At 39.5% G+C, this 19,113-nt stretch overlaps 1 gene segment (V, D, J or C); it reads right to left on the bottom strand.

The window, feature by feature from the left end:
* Positions 1-484: 484 nt before the first annotated feature.
* On the bottom strand, positions 485-2,638 carry LOC103692741 (Ig heavy chain V region 3-like). The segment is given in 3 exon segments: positions 485-507; positions 2,207-2,509; positions 2,593-2,638. Coding segments are annotated over 3 exon segments (372 nt in total).
* Between the last annotated feature and the right edge of the window lie 16,475 nt (positions 2,639-19,113).

The raw sequence follows: 19,113 nt of genomic DNA on the forward strand, positions 1-19,113 counted from the left end.
AGAGCCCCGGGTGCCAGAGCCCTACACACCTGTTCCTCAAGTTCTGCACAGCTAATTTATTCAGATGTCTTTCTTTCACTGACACATGCCACAAGTAATTGTCATTAGTAATGGTGACAGTGACATGAAGATTGAGGAGGGCCTGGTGCTCACAGAGAAGCAAAGTTTTATGGGTTTACCTCATCTGGATTTTTGGTTCAATTCCATTTATCAATCTTTCTTATTTTACTCCAGTATCCCTCTGTTTTTATTACAGGAATTTTAGTCACATAGGGATGTCTGCTCAAGGAAGGAGAAAAAAAATCAAATATTTGCACTCCATTCAGAAAGCTGAGAGTGGAGGTCCTTTAGAAACTGGTGATTTTTTTTTTTTTTTGCTATTTGTGGAACAGAACTCATCCTAATTACCCAGAATGATTATCCCAGTCTCCTCCAACCTAGGGAGGTGTCACATATACTTTATGGCCTGCTGAGATGCATGCTGTTAGTCAGAGACGACACTAGACTCTAGGCTTTAGCAATTGAACTATATGCATAGTCACAAGAATTTCATAAAAAGTTTCTGTATGGCCACACCTTAACCTTTACTGTTCAACTCTATTTGGGATAATTATGCAAATTGGTGCTGCCCACAGACTCTTTTCCAAATTCTCTTATGATGTTGAAATATACCTTCAATGAACAGTCTGTGCTCAGACTCCTCAAAGTCCAATCCAGGTTGACAAGGCAATCTGCACCACATTCTCATTCTTGTCTGCACGTGGTTTGTTTCCCTCTATGACACCTGCAGGGCTGACCTCAAGAGAGAAAATCTTTCCTATGAGAAATTATTCTGTGCTCTTAGAGATGAATAATACAAAACTTCAAACTTAAAATACATACACAAACACACAACTATGTGCACACACACAGAGAAATAGAGGGAGGGAGAGAGAGGGGAAGAGAGAAAGGGGGAGAGAGAGAGAAAGAGAGAGACTGATACGCTAAAACCCAAACATTTTACTTACATAATTCTTTATACCTAAACATTACAGTTTTTATACATGCTTCATGATAAATCCTTTCAGTCCTGCCTTTTAAATATGGTTTAAAGATTTAAACAAAGACATGAGACTTTTGAGTATATGAGAAATTTACACAACAGATATCTATCAGAAAGTTCTCTTTATTAATACATTACAGTTCTTTTTCCTAAAGCTTATTGAAAATAGATTTCTTCATGCAATATATTCCGATTACTGTTTTCCATTCCCCAACACCTTCTCAATCTTCTCCCAGCTCTACTCTGTTCCTAAAATTAGAAAACATATAGAATATAAATACCTTAAAAAGCAAACAAATGGAAATGACAAAACAAACAGAAGAAAAATTTACCCAAAAAAAGTACAAGAAACCTAAGTGGATGGAGACACAGACAAGTTCCCAAATACTGCATAGAACAAAGCTGAGTAACAAGTAAAATCTTAGAGTTTATGCTGAGTCTGGATAGTTCCATGTTCTAAAGAGGGGAGTGAATCAGGAATGACTCCTGAGACTGGAAATGAAGTGAATATGAGATCAAACATTTATGTGTAATCAAGAACCTCCCTCAGTTCACAGGTACATACATTGTGTTGATAAAGGAGTTCGATGAAAAGTGATTTAATGATATTTTGACCAATGCACAGGAATTAAATTTGCATGTCTGTGCATTCTGATAAATATTTCTCGCATTCTAAGAGACTGGAATTTCTTCTGGAACACAAGACAAGAGAAAACAACACACCTCAGGTCATTGATACAGTGAAAGAGTGTTTGCTTGCCTATGTTAGATTTTATAGGTCAAATTTATATCATACATTATTTCCAACAATTACAAATCCTAGTTTCTCAGGATCTTGTGATATTTTTAACATGCATCACCATACTTTACACTTTATATTGTTTTATTTAACAAGAAACATGCCCGTGGAAGTGGGAACTGGTAAAGTGATTCACAAAATGTGGTGAATTGCAGGTTTATCCAAGTAGCACCTATTTATTCACAGATGTTTATTTATAAAGATGACAAAGGCACCACAGGACCGTGAGGTAGAGGCAATAAATGAACATTCAAAATTACGATTCCTGAGCAAGTCTACAGATTAGTCTTTTCTGTCACCTCAGTCCCATGGAAGTTTGCTGCTCCTCCATGGTTTTTGACACATTCAGGATGTGGTTACAACACTTGCACAGTAATAGACCGCAGAGTCCTCAGATGTCAATCTGCTGAGTTCCATGTAGGCTGTGTTGGAGGATGTGTCTGCAGTCATTGTGGCCCTGCCTTTAAACTTCTCATTGTAGGCAGTATCACCATTTTCAGGATCAATATCTCCAATCCATTCCAGGCCCTGTCCAGGCCTCTGCTTTACCCAGTCAATATAATATTCAGTGAAGGTATAGCCAGAAGCCTTGCAGGACAGTTTCACTGAAGACCCAGGCTTCACCAGCTCAGCTCCAGACTGCTGCAACTGGACCTGGGAGAAGACACCTGTGTAGAGAAAGGCAGCATGGATGTAATTTTCACCACAGGCCCTCTCTGCAATTTGGATTTGTAAATCATGAGCCCCTTACCATCAGTTACTGACAGGAAAAAGAGAAAAGCCCAACACAATTCCATGGTTAGTATCTGTGTGTTGAGGGACTGTGGAGATGAAACTGATCATAGGTTGTTTTCAGGGTGAGAATGTCTGTGTATTTACAATCATAGACTCAGGTAATTTGCATACTAATGACCATGGGACTTCTTATATAAGAACATAAACTAACTGGAGAAAAACTGGAAGGGAAGGACCTAAAAGGCACATGGTTCAGACAACAGGATGCTCAGACACAAGTCCTAATCCTCTCTGAGGAAATGCATCCCATACACTTGCACTCTCAGCAGATGCTGTGGATGTAACTTTAGGGACTAAGCTCTCAAAAGATTTTTGCCATGATTCTGTTGCTCCAGTTTGGCACAATATCATCAGATTGCTCTACAGATGGTTGTTGTTGTGGTGACAACGATAACGATGATGATGATGATGATGATGATGATGACGACGACGATGATGACGATGATGACGATGATGATGATGATGATGATGATGATGATGATGATGAAAATGATGGAATACTCCAAAAATGACTTTTTTTTTAGAATTTACTGCCTACTTTCAAATATACGGGACTAATATTAGGCTTTCCAACAAGGTGTATATTTCAAAACTCACAACAATGACTTGAGAGTAATGTACTATGCATATACACATAGAGTCATCACTTGTAAATAGTTAATATCCAGAAATCTTCCCCCACGAAAGTGAATATATTTTACCCATCAGTCATCAAATGTCAAAAGACATTCTTCACTTTGCTGTTGTGGTTTCCTCCAAATCCATGTTGTAACATTTGTTTTTTAAAGCTATAAATTATTTTATGATGAGAAGAGGGTACATATGCCCCAAAGTGGATACATTAACCAGTGGGAATGACTTCCCTATTTCAACTCCAAGATATTTCCCTGATATTGGTAAGCTCACCAGAAAATATCTTTACTTACTCAGCCATTTCAAGATCTCCAATATGGTAATTTTAAATGGTTTAAATTGTGTGTGTGTGTGTGTGTGTGTGTGTGTGTGTGTGTGTTGTGCTTGTGGATATAGATACTGAGAGTTTGTTTCTTCACTAAGAATAGTTCAATTCCTGAACATAGAATTTCATGAAAAAATTTCTGTGAAGTGTTTCACAAAAAAACATGTTAATCAAATATACCAATCACAGCAGGCCAGATCAGTTAATATACTTAAGAAAGGAAACCACAAAGCAGACAGTGTCCCCTCCACAACCTGCTCATCTACCTATGGGGATTATCAGCCTCATTGTGCCCCCTGCTGTCCATGAACTTCCACACAGCTAGGTTTTTAGGTGGTTTACACTGAAGGTGCAATCTGGCTTCAGAAATAAATTTCCCTGTAACTTCAGTGTTCATGGAACTCAGCTGAAGGGAAAAATGGATCTAGATTTCATGGGGATAATGACTTATTCATCAGAGATTTTACATTGTGCCAGTATTACTATACCATCGCTCCCAAAGCCAGGTTCCTCCTTGGTGCCATTTAGATCCAGCTCTTCCAGTTTCCATTTCTAAAAATGTAGTGACAGGAGATAACATCGCCTTTTCTGTCCTCATTAGGCTACACCTGGGACAGAGAACCTGTGTTCAGAGTGTAAATCACTCACGCCACATTATGTAATAGACAAAATAAAAAGAATTGCACCATAACTGTACACAGGACTGTGTATGTTGACATAAATAACTGAAATGCTACAGCAGCTCAGGACCTGGTTGGCTCTTAAGATCTGAAAACATTCTGACCACACTGCTGTAGTAAACCTATATTAACAAGAATGGATAATGAGTGAACATTCTGACTAGAGAAAATTAAAAGGACCAACCAGACAAAGATCTGAATCCTAGAGGTTTGCAATGAGAACCATTCAATAGTTACAGGGGCTCTCAGAGTATGTGCCACCAGCAGAAGAGCACACATGGGCTGGAACTAGGCCCTCAGCACATATGTATCACATGTAGGGTTCAGTCTTCTTTGGTGTCCCCCAACAACTGTAGTGTGTGCTATGCCTAAAGCTGTTGCTTATCTGTAGAATGTGTTCCCAGGACTAGACTGCCTTGTGTGGCCTCAGTAGGAGAGGATACTCCAAAGCCTACAGAGAGTAGATGCAGCAGGGTTGGGGGGTGTAAAATACGGCTTCACCCTCTCAGAGGATAGGGGAGCAAAACAGAAGTAGGGACTGTTAAAGGGAAACCAGGACGAAGGGGCAACAAATAAGGATATAAGTGAATGAATGAATTTATGGATAGAATATAAATAAATAAATAAATAAATAAATAAATAAATAAATAAATAAATAAATGCACCCCTTAGGATCTCCCATTATAAAATGGCCAATTAAAAAAAACCCTCATCAGAAAATAGGCTATTCCATTTTACTTTTATAAAAAACCATTTTCCTGTGTGCTGCAGCGGTTTTCTTCCTTTACTACTCGAAAATAAATCCTCCTTCTTCCTTATTTCCTTTCCCTTCTCCCTCATTCTTTTTTTAACTTTTATGTTGTTTATTTGTAAATTTCATCCCTTTTGGTCATTTAGTCAATGTGTTAATATTTTTTACGTTGGGAATCTCTTTTTTTTTTTACCTTTATTAACTTGAATATTTCTTATTTACATTTCGATTGTTTTCCCTTTCCTGGTTTCCCGGACAACATCCCCCTAACCCCTCCCCCTTCCCTTCTATATTGGTTTTCCCTCCCATCCTCCCCCATTACCGCCCTCCCCCCAACAATCACGTTCACTTGGGGTTCAGTCTTGGCAGGACCAAGGGCTTCTCCTTCCACTGGTGCCCTTAATAGGTTATTCATTGCTATCTATGAGGTTGGAGTCCAGGGTCAGTCCATGTATAGTCTTTGGGTAGTGGCTTAGTCCCCAGAAGCTCTGGTTGTTTGGCATTGTTGTTCATATGGGGTCTCCAGCCCCTTCATTATCTCCTAACTTTTCCTCCTATTGCCTGCCCCTTTTCCCTCTGTGGCAAACAAGACTTCTTTTTGCGGAGAACTTTGTCTTGGGATGTCCTGGGACTCAACAGCCTTTGCTTTACCATCACCAGTTTTGTCCTGCAGCTGTGAGAGCAAACTTCTGAGAATATTGAAAGGGTGAGAATTTCATATGTATGTGGTTGCTGTAAGTTCAAAAACTGTCATATCCAGAAGGATGACATCCATTTCCCTTTCTCAAAGACACATGAATACAGGAGCTGTAACTGTCAGGGAAAACTGTAATAGATAATTTCTCTCCATCTCTGATTTCAGCTCTGCTGTAATCAGCTCTGCGTATGTTGGGCAGATCCCTGAATGATGTCCACTCCTGCACCAGGAGTCAGGATGCTCTTCCACAGCTTCAGTATCATAGCCAATGGGGTCTGCCTACAATAAGATTCAGTAGATTGAGGATCAAGAAGGGGGAAAACTGATCTTGAACCTCAAGGACATATGTTACCTTATCAGGTATTTTGAAACCATGCCTAGCAGTGCAGTCTGAATTCTTGATTACCGTTCTAGAACACATGGCACAAACTTCAGGAATAGCAAAGATTATAGATACAATATCTGCTGTGACTGTACTCACATGAAATTCTACAAAAAATAATTACGAAACTTAAGATGAATAAGAAAATGTCACCTTACCATTAACCCCTTCTTGAATGTTCTGGGTTTGGTGTTGAACACTCAGCAATGGGACCTGGAGAATCAGGGCTGTGCTTCTCTGCCAGAGCTGCAGGATCGGGTCTGGAATGATTTTGAAAAGCAAATTGATTAATTGCATGCCCTGTCCTGTATGGTGAGCTCCTTGTTGGAAGCCTAAGCTATCTGTATGCCTAGAGAAGATAAAAGAAAAAAGAACAATACAAGAAAATAGGAAAGAATTACAACTCTTACTACTTATACATACATGGGGTCATTTACAACAGTGTGTTTTACTTACTGTTTACTTTACTTTTTAATTAAGAGTAGATTTTTTGCTCATATAATATGTACTCTTATTATATTTCCACCTTCTACTCCTTACTCTTCTTTCCACTTCTCCTCCTATCTGGTTCCATATCTTAAAATAAAATGTCTATTACTATGAAAAAAACATAAAGAAATCTACTCTAGGATCCAGGACTTAAAGTCTGCTCACATGAGTAGTTACAATATTTCTACAGCAGATACTACCAAAATATTATTTGTATCTTTTCATTCTCTCTCTCCCTCTCTCCCTCTCTCCCTCTCTTACTCTCTCTTACTCTCTGTCTCTCTGTCTCTCTCTCTGTCTCTCTGTCTCTCTCTCTCTCTCTCTCTCTCTCTCTCTCTCTCTCTCTCTCTCTCTCTCTCTCTCTCTCTGTCTCTCCCTAATAAAATTAAACTAAATGACAAAACAAAAAGAGGAATATTATGAAACAGACAGAAGAAAAAGCACAAGAAACACACAATGAAGTGACTTTCTGGTATGATGTCGTTTCCACAGCATGGAGAGGAGAGATGGAGAGTCTGTGCTGTGAGAGTGGCCAGCAGAGGAGATAGGCATCAATGAGGCAACTAGGGGATCCAGGCAAGATAATCAGGGGAAAAATCTCAGGTGACTTGCTAGCAATCATCCTACCACTTTAGCTTTGACTTGCAATCAGGACACTTCTGTTGCTTTGATTAGCAATCAGGCCAATTCTGTGGCTTTGATAAGCAATTGGGAAACTTACGTGGCTTTGATTAGCAATCAGGCCACTTCTGTGGCTTTGATTAGAAATTGGGCAACTTCTATGGCTTTGACTACCCATCAGGCTATTTCTGCTGCTAGGAATTACTAGGTTCTATCCTCTTTATTTATAAAAGTACACAGAACAAAGACAGACTGATAATTCTCCTGGTACAGAATATTCATTTGCTTTGTCAGTACACATTCACAGATAAAAGTTCACTCACAGTTAGAAAATAAAAACAGATTATTCTTATTGTTATTAGTCCTATAAATCAAAATTTCATCTCTAAATTTAACACAGTTAATATATGACAGCTTGCAACTACAGTGGCAAGGTTTGTTTTTCGAAAGCACTCCAGACAAACAAAAATGTATGAGCCAATATTTTTATGACTGGAAAATACTAATACTGAATTTATTTTTCTATATGTTTCACCATTTAGACTATAAAGTAATAAAACTTTCTTTTAGTCAATCAGGCTTGTTTACTGAGGACTATACTTCCAGGGGTATAACCTGAATAAATCCCTATGTTTTGTTTTTTTTTGGTAGAAAAATGACATTATTTATTTCTTTTTTTCCACCTTTATTAAATTGGGTATTTCTTATTTACATTTCAAATGTATTTGCCATATTCTGGCTTTGTCTCTGACGAGAGATCTACATCCGGTTCCTATCAGCCTGCACTTCTTTGATTCATCCACATTATCTTGTTTGGTGGCTGTATACATATGGGCCACATGTAGGACAGGCACTGAATGGGCATTCCTTCAGCCTCTGTTTTAAACTTTGCCTCCCTATTCCCTCCCAAGGGTATTCTTGCTCCCCTTTTAAAGAAGGAGTGAAGCATCCACATTTTGGTCACCCTTCTTGAGTTTCATGTGTTTTGTGCATCTAGGGTTATTCGAGCATTTGGGTTAATATCTGCTTATCAATGTGTGCATACCATGTGTGTTTTTCTATGATTGGGTTACTTCACTCAGGATGATATTTTCCAGTTCCATCCATTTGCCTATGAATTTCACAAACCCACTGTTTTTGAAAGCTGAGTAGTATTCCAATGTGTAGATGTACCACAATTTCTGTATCCATTGCTTTTTTGAAGGGCTTCTGGGTTCTTTCCAGCTTCTGACTATAATAAATAAGGTTGCTATGAACAGAGTAGAGCATGTGACTTTGTTATATGTTAGAGCATGTTTTGGGTATATGCCAAAGAGAGGTATAGCTGGGTCCTCAGGTAGTTCAATGTCCAATTTTCTGAGGAACCTCCAGACTGATTTCCAGAATGGTTGTACCAGTCTGCAATCCCACCAACAATGGAGGAGTGTTCTACTTTCTCCAGATCCTCGCTAGCATCTGCTGTCACCCGAGTTTTTCATCTTAGCCATTCTGACTGGTGTGAGGTGGAATCTCAGGGCTTTTTTTGATTTGCATTTCCCTTATGACTAAAGATGTTAAACATTTCTTCAGGCGATTCTCAGGCATTCGACATTCCTCATCTGCGAATTCTTTGTTTAGCTCTGAACCCCATTTTTAATAGGGTTATTTGAATCCCTGCAGTCTAACTTTGTGAGTTCTTTGTATATGCTGGATATAAGCCCTCTATCAGTTGTAGGATTGGTAAAGATCTTTTCCCAATCTGTTGGTTGCCATTTTGTCCTAACAACAGTGTCCTTTCCCTTACAGAAACTTTGTAGTTTTATGAGATCCCATTTGTCAATTCTTGATCTGAGAGGATAAGCCATTGGTGTTTCGTTCAGGAACAACTGCCCAGGTGTTTGAGAATCTTCCCCACTTTATCTTTTATTAGTTTGAGTGTATCTACTTTGATGTGGAGGTCCTTGATCCACTTAGACTGAAGCTTTATACAGGGTGATAAGAATGGATCGATATGCTTATTCTACATGCTGAACTTCAGTTGAACCAGCACTATTTGCTCAAAATACTATCATTTTTCCATTGGATGGTTTTGGATCCTTTGTCAAAATTCAAGTGACCATAGGTGTGTAGGTTCATTTCTGGGTCTTCAATTCTTTTCCACTGGTCTATCTGCCTGTCTCTGTAACAATACAATACAGTTTATATGACTACTGCTCTGTAATGCTGCTTGAGTTCAGGGATAGTGATTCCCCGAAAGTATTTTTATTGTTGACTATAGCTTTATATATCCTGAGTGTTTTGTTATTCCAGATAAATTTGCAATTTTTTCTGTCTAACTGTATAAAGAATTGGATTGGTATTTTGATGGGGATTGCACTGAATCTGTAGATCGCTTTTGGTAAAAGGGTCATTTTTATTATATTAATTCTGCCAATCCATGACCATGGGAGATATATCCATCTTCTGAGATCTTCTTCAATTTCTTTCTTCCGAGGCTTGAAGTTTTATCATACAGAGCTTTCACTAGCTTGGTTAAAGTCACACCGTGGTATTTTATATTATTTGGGACTATTTTGAAGGGCATCGTTTCCCTAATTTCGTTCTCAGCTTGTTTCTCTTTTGTGCAGAGGAAGGCTACTGATTTATTTAAGTTAATTTTATACCCAGCCACTTTCCTGAAGGTGTCTATCAGGTTTAGTAGTTCTCTGATGGAACCTTTGGGATCACTTAAATATAGTATCATATCATCTGCAAATAGTGATATTTTGAATTCTTCCTTTCCAATCTGTATCCTTTTGATCTCCTTTTGTTGTCTGATTGCTCTGGCGAGGACTTTGAGAACTATATTGAATAAGTTGGGAGAGACTGGGCAGCCTTGTCTAGTCCCTGATTTTAGTGGGATTGCTTCAAGTTTCTTTCCATGTAGTTTAAAGTAAGCTACTGGTTTGCTGCACAGTTTTACTATATTTAGGTTTGGGCCTTGAATTCCTGTTCTTTCCAGGACTTTTATCATGAAGTGGTGTTTAATTTCGTCAAATGCTTTCTCAGCATCTAATGAAATGGTAATGTGGTTTTTTCTTTCAATTTGTTTATATAGTGAATTGCATTGATGATTTTTCATATATTAAACCATCCCTGCATCCCTAAGATGAAGCCTATTTGATCATGATGGATGATTATTTTGATGTGCCCTTGGATTCTGATTGCAAGAATTTTATTGAGTATTTTAGAATCAATATTCATAAGGGAAATTGGTCTGAAGTTCTCTTTCTTTGTTGGGTCTTTGTCTGCTTTATGTATAAGAGTAATTGTGGCTTCAGAAGGAAAATCAATTTCCTCTATCTGTTTGAATTTTGTGGAATAGTTTGGATAGTATTGGTATGAGGTCTTCTATGAAGGTCTGATAGAATTCTGCACTGAACCCATCTGGACCTGGGCTCTTTTTGGTTGGGATACTGTTAATGAATGCTTCTATTTCTTTAGGAGTTGTGGGGTTGCTTAAATTGTTTACCTGTTCATGATTTAACTTCAGTATCTGGTATCTGTATAGTTAATTGTCCATTTCCTCCACATTTTCAAGTTCTGTTGAATATAGGCTTTTGTAGTAGAATCTGATGATTTTTTGAATTTCCTCTGATTCTGTAGATATGTCTGCCTTTTCATTTCTGATTTTGTTAATTTGTACACATTTTCTGTGTCCTCTGGTATTCCATCTTATCTATCATGATGATTTTCTCAAAGACCCAGGTTTTGGTACTGTTGACTCTTTGTATAGTCCTTTTGTTTCTTCTTAGTTGATTTCAGCTCTGAGTTTGATTATTTCCTGCCTTCTGCTCCTCATAGGTATATTTGCTTCTTTTTGTTCTATAGCTTTTAGGTGTGCTGTCAACCTACTTATATATGCTCTCTCCTGGTTCTTTCTGCAGGCACTCAGAGCTCTGAGTTTTCCTCTTAGCACATTTTTCATTTTGTCCCATAAATTTTGGTCTGTTGTACATTCATTTTCATTAAATTCCATGTATATGTGGGCATGACTTTCTTATTATTATTGAAGAACAGCTTTAGTTCATGATGATCTGATAGGATGCATAGGATTATTTCTAACTTTCTGTATCTGTTGAGGCCTGTTTTGTGACAATTATATGATCAATTTTGGAGAAAGTAACATGGGGAGGTGAGAAGAAGTTATATCCATTTGTTTTAGGATAGAATGTTCTATAAATATCTTTTTTTTTATTATCTTGAGTATTTCTTATATACATTTCAAGTGTTATTCCCTTTCCCGGTTTCCGGACAGACATCACCCGCCCCCCTCCCCTTCCTTGTGGGTGTTCCCCTCCCAAACCTCCCCCCATTGCCACCCTCCCCGCATAGTCTAGTTCACTGGGGGTTCAGTCTTAGCAGGACCCAGGGCTTCCCCTTCCACTGGTGCTCTTACTAGGATATTCATTTCTACCTATGGGGACAGAGTCCAGGGTCAGTCAGTGTATAGTCTTTAGGTAGTGGCTTAGTCCCTGGAAGCTCTGGTTGCTTGACATTGTTGTACTTTTGGGGTCTCGAGCACCTTCAAGCTCTTCCAGTTCTTTCTCTGATTCCTTCAACGGGGGACCTATTCTCAGTTCAGTGGTTTGCTGCTGGCATTCGCCTCTGTATTTGCTGTATTCTGGCTGTGTCTCTCAGGAGCGATCTACATCCGGCTCCTGTCGGTCTGCACTTCTTTGCTTCATCCATCTTGTCTAATTGGGTGGCTGTATATGTATGGGCCACATGTGGGGCAGGCTCTGAATGGGTGTTCCTTCAGTGTCTGTTTTAATCTTTGCCTCTCCCTTCCATGCCAAGGGTATTCTTTTTCCTCATTTAAAGAAGGAGTGAAGCATTCACATTTTGATCATCCGTCTTGAGTTTCCTTTGTTCTAGGGATCTAGGGTAATTCAAGCATTTGGGCTAATAGCCACTTATCAATGAGTGCATACCATGTATGTCTTTCTGTGAGTGGGTTAGCTCACTCAGGATGATATTTTCCAGTTCCAACCATTTGCCTACGAATTTCATAAACTCGTTGTTTTTGATAGCTGAGTAATATTCCATTGTGTAGATGTACCACATTTTCTGTATCCATTCCTCTGTTGAAGGGCATCTGGGTTCTTTCCAGTTTCTGGCTATTATAAATAAGGCTGCGATGAACATAGTGGAGCACGTGTCTCTTTTATATGTTGAGGCATCTTTTGGGTATATGCCCAAGAGAGGTATGGCTGGATCCTCAGGCAGTTCAATGTCCAATTTTCTGAGGAACCTCCAGACTGATTTCCAGAATGGTTTTACCAGTCTGCAATCCCACCAACAATGGAGGAGTGTTCCTCTTTCTCCACATCCTCGCCAGCATCTGCTGTCACCTGAGTTTTTGATCTTAGCCATTCTCACTGGTGTGAGGTGAAATCTCAGGGTTGTTTTGATTTGCATTTCCCTTATGACTAAAGATGTTGAACATTTCTTTAGGTGTTTCTCAGCCATTTGGCATTCCTCAGCTGTGAATTCTTTGTTCAGCTCTGAACCCCATTTTTTAATAGGGTTATTTGTTTCCCTGCGGTCTATCTTCTTGAGTTCTTTGTATATTTTGGATATAAGGCCTCTATCTGTTGTAGGATTGGTAAAGATCTTTTCCCAATCTGTTGGTTGTCGTTTTGTCCTAACCACAGTGTCCTTTGCCTTACAGAAGCTTTGCAGTTTTATGAGATCCCATTTGTCGATTCTTGATCTTAGAGCATAAGCCATTGGTGTTTTGTTCAGGAAATTTTTTCCAGTGCCCATGTGTTCCAGATGCTTCCCTAGTTTTTCTTCTATTAGTGTGAGTGTGTCTGGTTTGATGTGGAGGTCCTTGATCCACTTGGACTTAAGCTTTGTACAGGGTGATAAGCATGGATCGATCTGCATTCTTCTACATGTTGCCCTCCAGTTGAACCAGCACCATTTGCTGAAAATGCTATCTTTTTTCCATTGGATGGTTTTGGCTCCTTTGTCAAAAATCAAGTGACCATAGGTGTGTGGGTTCATTTCTGGGTCTTCAATTCTATTCCATTGGTCTATCTGTCTGTCTCTGTACCAATACCATGCAGTTTTTATCACTATTGCTCTGTAATACTGCTTGAGTTCAGGGATAGTGATTCCCCCTGAAGTCCTCTTATTGTTGAGGATAGCTTTAGCTATCCTGGGTTTTTTGTTATTCCAGATGAATTTGCAAATTGTTCTGTCTAACTCTTTGAAGAATTGGATTGGTATTTTGATGGGGATTGCATTGAATCTGTAGATTGCTTTTGGTAAAATGGCCATTTTTACTATATTAATCCTGCCAATCCATGAGCATGGGAGATCTTTCCATCTTCTGAGGTCTTCTTCAATTTCTTTCCTCAGTGTCTTGAAGTTCTTATTGTACAGATCTTTTACTTGCTTGGTTAAAGTCAAACCGAGGTACGTTATATTATTTGGGTCTATTATGAAGGGTGTCGTTTCCCTAATTACTTTCTCGGCTTGTTTCTCTTTTGTATAGAGGAAGGCAACTGATTTATTTGAGTTAATTTTATACCCAGCCACTTTGCTGAAGTTGTTTATCAGCTTTAGTAGTTCTCTGGTGGAACTTTTGGGATCACTTAAATATACTATCATGTCGTCTGCAAATAGTGATATTTTGACCTCTTCTTTTCCGATCTGTATCCCCTTGATCTCCTTTTGTTGTCTGATTGCTCTGGCTAGAACTTCAAGAACTATATTGAATAAGTAGGGAGAGAGTGGGCAGCCTTGTCTAGTCCCTGATTTTAGTGGGATTGCTTCAAGTTTCTCTCCATTTAGTTTAATGTTAGCAACTGGTTTGCTGTATATGGCTTTTACTATGTTTAGGTATGGGCCTTGAATACCTATTCTTTCCAGGACTTTTATCATGAAGGGGTGTTGAATTTTGTCAAATGCTTTCTCAGCATCTAATGAAATGATCATGTGGTTCTGTTCTTTCAGTTTGTTTATATGATGGATCACGTTGATGGTTTTCCTTATATTAAACCATCCCTGCATGCCTGGGATGAAGCCTACTTGATCATGGTGGATGATTGTTTTGATGTGCTCTTGAATTCGGTTTGCCAGAATTTTATTGAGTATTTTTGCGTCGATATTCATAAGGGAAATTGGTCTGAAGTTCTCTTTCTTTGTTGGGCCTTTGTGTGGTTTAGGTATAAGAGTAATTGTGGCTTCATAGAAGGAATTCGGTAGGGCTCCATCTGTTTCAATTTTGTGGAATAGTTTGGATAATATTGGTATAAGGTCTTCTATGAAGGTTTGATAGAATTCTGCACTAAACCCGTCTGGACCTGGGCTCTTTTTGGTTGGGAGACCTTTAATGACTGCTTCTATTTCCTTAGGAGTTATGGGGTTGTTTAACTGGTTTATCTGTTCCTGATTTAACTTCGATACCTGGTATCTGTCTAGGAAATTGTCCATTTCCTGAAGATTTTCAAGTTTTGTTGAATATAGGTTTTTATAGTAAGATCTGATGATTTTTTGAATTTCCTCTGAATCTGTAGTTATGTCTCCCTTTTCATTTCTGATTTTGTTAATTTGGACGCACTCTCTGTGTCCTCTCGTTAGTCTGGCTAAGGGTTTATCTATCTTGTTGATTTTCTCAAAGAACCAACTTTTGGTTCTGTTGATTCTTTCTATGGTCCTTTTTGTTTCTACTTGGTTGATTTCAGCTCTGAGTTTGATTATTTCCTGCCTTCTACTCCTCCTGGGTGTATTTGCTTCTTTTTGTTCTAGAGCTTTTAGGTGTGCTGTCAAGCTGCTGACATATGCTCTTTCCTGTTTCTTTCTGCAGGCACTCAGCGCTATGAGTTTTCCTCTTAGCACAGCTTTCATTGTGTCCCATAAGTTTGGGTATGTTGTACCTTCATTTTCATTAAATTCTAAAAAGTTTTTAATTTCTTTCTTTATTTCTTCCTTTACCAGGTTATCATTGAGTAGAGCATTGTTCAATTTCCACGTATATGTGGGCATTCTTCCCTTATTGTTATTGAAGACCAGTTTTAGGCCGTGGTGGTCCGATAGCACGCATGGGATTATTTCTATCTTTCTGTACCTGTTGAGGCCCGTTTTTTGACCAATTATATGGTCAATTTTGGAGAAAGTACCATGAGGAGCTGAGAAGAAGGTATATCCTTTTGCTTTAGGATAGAATGTTCTATAAATATCCGTTAAGTCCATTTGGCTCATGACTTCTCTTAGTCTGTCGACATCACTGTTTATTTTCTGTTTCCATGATCTGTCCATTGATGAGAGTGGGGTGTTGAAATCTCCCACTATTATTGTGTGAGGTGCAATGTGTGTTTTGAGCTTTAGTAAGGTTTCTTTTACATATGTAGGTGCCCTTGTATTTGGGGCATAGATATTTAGGATTGAGAGTTCATCTTGGTGGATTTTTCCTTTGATGAATATGAAGTGTCCTTCCTTATCTTTTTTGATGACTTTTAGTTGGAAATTGATTTTATTTGATATTAGAATGGCTACTCCAGCTTGCTTCTTCTGACCATTTGCTTGGAAAATTGTTTTCCAGCCTTTCACTCTGAGGTAATGTCTGTCTTTGTCTCTGAGGTGTGTTTCCTGTAGGCAGCAGAATGCAGGGTCCTCGTTGCGTATCCAGTTTGTTAATCTATGTCTTTTTATTGGGGAGTTGAGGCCATTGATATTGAGAGATATTAAGGAATAGTGATTATTGCTTCCCGTTATATTCATATTTGGAAGTGAGGTTATGTTTGTGTGCTTTCATTCTCTTTGTTTTGTTGCCAAGATGATTAGTTTCTTGCTTCTAGGTTATAGCTTGCCTCCTTATGTTGGGCTTTACCCTTTATTATCCTTTGTAGTGCTGGACTTGTAGAAAGATATTGTGTAAATTTGGTTTTGTCATGGAATATCTTGGTTTCTCCATCAATGTTAATTGAGAGTTTTGCAGGATACAGTAACCTGGGCTGGCATTTGTGTTCTCTTAGGGTCTGTATGACATCTGTCCAGGATCTTCTGGCCTTCATAGTTTCTGGCGAAAAGTCTGGTGTGATTCTGATAGGTCTGCCTTTATATGTTACTTGACCTTTTTCCCTTACTGCTTTTAATATTCTTTCTTTATTTTGTGCGTTTGGTGTTTTGACAATTATGTGACGGGAGGTGTTTCTTTTCTGGTCCAATCTATTTGGAGTTCTGTAGGCTTCTTGTATGCCTATGGGTATCTCTTTTTTTAGGTTAGGGAAGTTTTCTTCTATGATTTTGTTGAAGATATTTACTGGTCCTTTGAGCTGGGAGTCTTCACTCTCTTCTATACCTATTATCCTTAGGTTTGATCTTCTCATTGAGTCCTGGATTTCCTGTATGTTTTGGACCAGTAGCTTTTTCCGCTTTACATTATCTTTGACAGTTGAGTCAATGATTTCTATGGAATCTTCTGCTCCCGAGATTCTCTCTTCCATCTCTTGAATTCTGTTGGTGAAGCTTGTATCTACAGCTCCTTGTCTTTTCTTTTGATTTTCTATGTCCAGGGTTGTTTCCATGTGTTCTTTCTTGATTGCTTCTATTTCCATTTTTAATTCCTTCAACTGTTTGATTGTGTTTTCCTGGAATTCTTTCAGGGATTTTTGCGATTCCTCTCTGTAGGCTTCTACTTGTTCTCTAAGAGAGTTCTTTATGTCTTTCTTGAAGTCCTCCAGCATCATGATCAAATATGATTTTGAAACTAGGTCTTGCTTTTCTGGTGTGTTTGGATATTCCGTGTTTGCTTTGGTGGGAGAATTGGGCTCCGATGATGCCATGTAGTCTTGGTTTCTGTTGCTTGGGTTCCTGCGCTTGCCTCTCGCCATCAGATTATCTCTAGTGTTACTTTGTTCTGCTATTTCTGACAGTGGCTAGACTGTCCTATAACCTGTGTGTCAGGAGTGCTGTAGACCTGTTTTCCTGTTTTCTTTCAGCCAGTTATGGGGACAGAGTGTTCTGCTTTCGGGCGTGTAGTTTTTCCTCTCTACAGGTCTTCAGCTGTTCCTGTGGGCCTGTGTCTTGAGTTCACCAGGCAGGTTTCTTGCAGGGGAAAAGTTGGTCCTACCTGCAGTTCCAAGGCTCAAGTTTGCTCGTGGGGTACTGCCTAAGTTCTCTCCGCTGTGGCAGCAACCGGGAAAATATGTGCCGCTCCTTCCGGGAGCCTCCGTGCACCAGGGTTTCAGATGACGTTTGGTGTTTTCCTCTGGCGCCTGGATGTGCACAGAGTGCAATCTCTTCTGGTTTCCCAGGCGTGTCCGCCTGTCTGAAGGTTCAGCTCTCCCTCCCACGGGATTTGGGTGCAGAGAACTGTTTATCCGGTCTGTTTCCTTCAGGTTCCGGCAGTGTCTCAGGCGCAGGGGTCCTGCCGCTCCCGGGCCCTCCCCTACGGGAACCCAGAGGCCTTATACAGTTGCCTCTTGGGCCAGGGATGTGGGCAGGGGTGGGCAGTGTTGGTGGTCTCCTCCGCTCTGCAGCCTCAGGAGTGCCCACCTGATCAGGCGGTGAGGTCTCTCTCCCACAGGGTTTGGGAGCAGGTAGCTGCTGCGGTCCGGGATCCGCCGGTGTGGGACTTCCGGTAAACACAGGAAGTGCCCGGCCTTAGAGGAATTTTGCCTCTGTGTGTCCTGAGTTCACCAGGCAGGTTTCTTGCAGGGGAAAAGTTGGTCCTACCTGCAGTTCCAAGGCTCAAGTTTGCTCATGGGGTACTGCCTAAGTCCTCTCCACTGTGGCAGCAACCGGGAAGATCTGTGCCGCTCTTTCCAGGAGCCTCCGTGCACCAGGGTTCCAGATGGCGTTTGGTGTTTTCCTCTGGCGCCTGGATGTGCACAGAGTGCAGTCTCTTCTGGTTTCCCAGGCGTGTCCGCCTCTCCCTATAAATATCTTTTAAGTCCATTTGGTTCATGACTTCTCTTAGTCTGTCTATTTCTCTGTTTAATTTCTGTTTGCATGATCTGTCCATTGATGAAAGTGGGGTGTTGAAATCTCCTACTATTTTTGTGTGAGGTGCAATGCGTGATTTGAGCATTAGTAAGGTTTCTTTTACGTATATAGGTGCCATGGTATTTGGAGCATAAATATTTAGGATGGAGAGTTCATCTTGGTGGACTTTTCCTTTTATGAATATGAACTGTACTTCTTCATCTTTTTTCATGACTTTTGGTTGAAAATTGATTTTATTCGGAATTATAATGGCTACGCAAGCTTGCTTCTTCAGACCATTTGCTTGGAATGTTTTTTCCAGCCTTTCACTCAGAAGTAATGTCTGTCTTTGTCTCTGAGGTGTGTTTCCTGTAGGCAGCAGAATGCAGGGTCCTCATTGAGTATCCAGTTTCTTAATCTATGTCTTTTTATTGAAGAGTTGAGTCTATTGATGTTGAGAGATGTTAAGAAATAGTGATTGTTGCTTTCTGTTATATTCATATTTGGAGGTAAAATTATGTTTGTGTGCTTGTCTTCTCTTTGTTTATCATTAGATTTTAGCTTTTCCTAGGGTGTAGCTTTCCTCCTTGTGTTGGGTTTTACCATTTATTATCCTTAGTATAGCAGGATTTGTAGAAAGATATTGTGTAAATTTGGTTTTGTCATGGGCTATCTTGGTTTCTCCATCTATGTTAATTGAGAGTTTTGCTGGATACAGTAACCTGGGCAGGCATTTGTGTTCTCTTCAGGTCTGTATGACACCTGTCCAGGATCTTCTGGCTTTCATAGTCAATGGTGAGATTTGGTATATTTCTAATAGGTGTGCCTTTATACATTACTTGACTTTTTCCCCTACTACTTTTAATATTCTTTCTCTGTTTTGTGCATTTGGTGTTTTGACTATTAGGTGACAGGTGGAGTTTCTTTTCTGGCCCAATCTATT

This window comes from Rattus norvegicus, chromosome 6 (assembly GCF_036323735.1).
Source record: "Rattus norvegicus strain BN/NHsdMcwi chromosome 6, GRCr8, whole genome shotgun sequence".
Classification (NCBI taxonomy): Eukaryota; Metazoa; Chordata; class Mammalia; order Rodentia; family Muridae; genus Rattus; species Rattus norvegicus.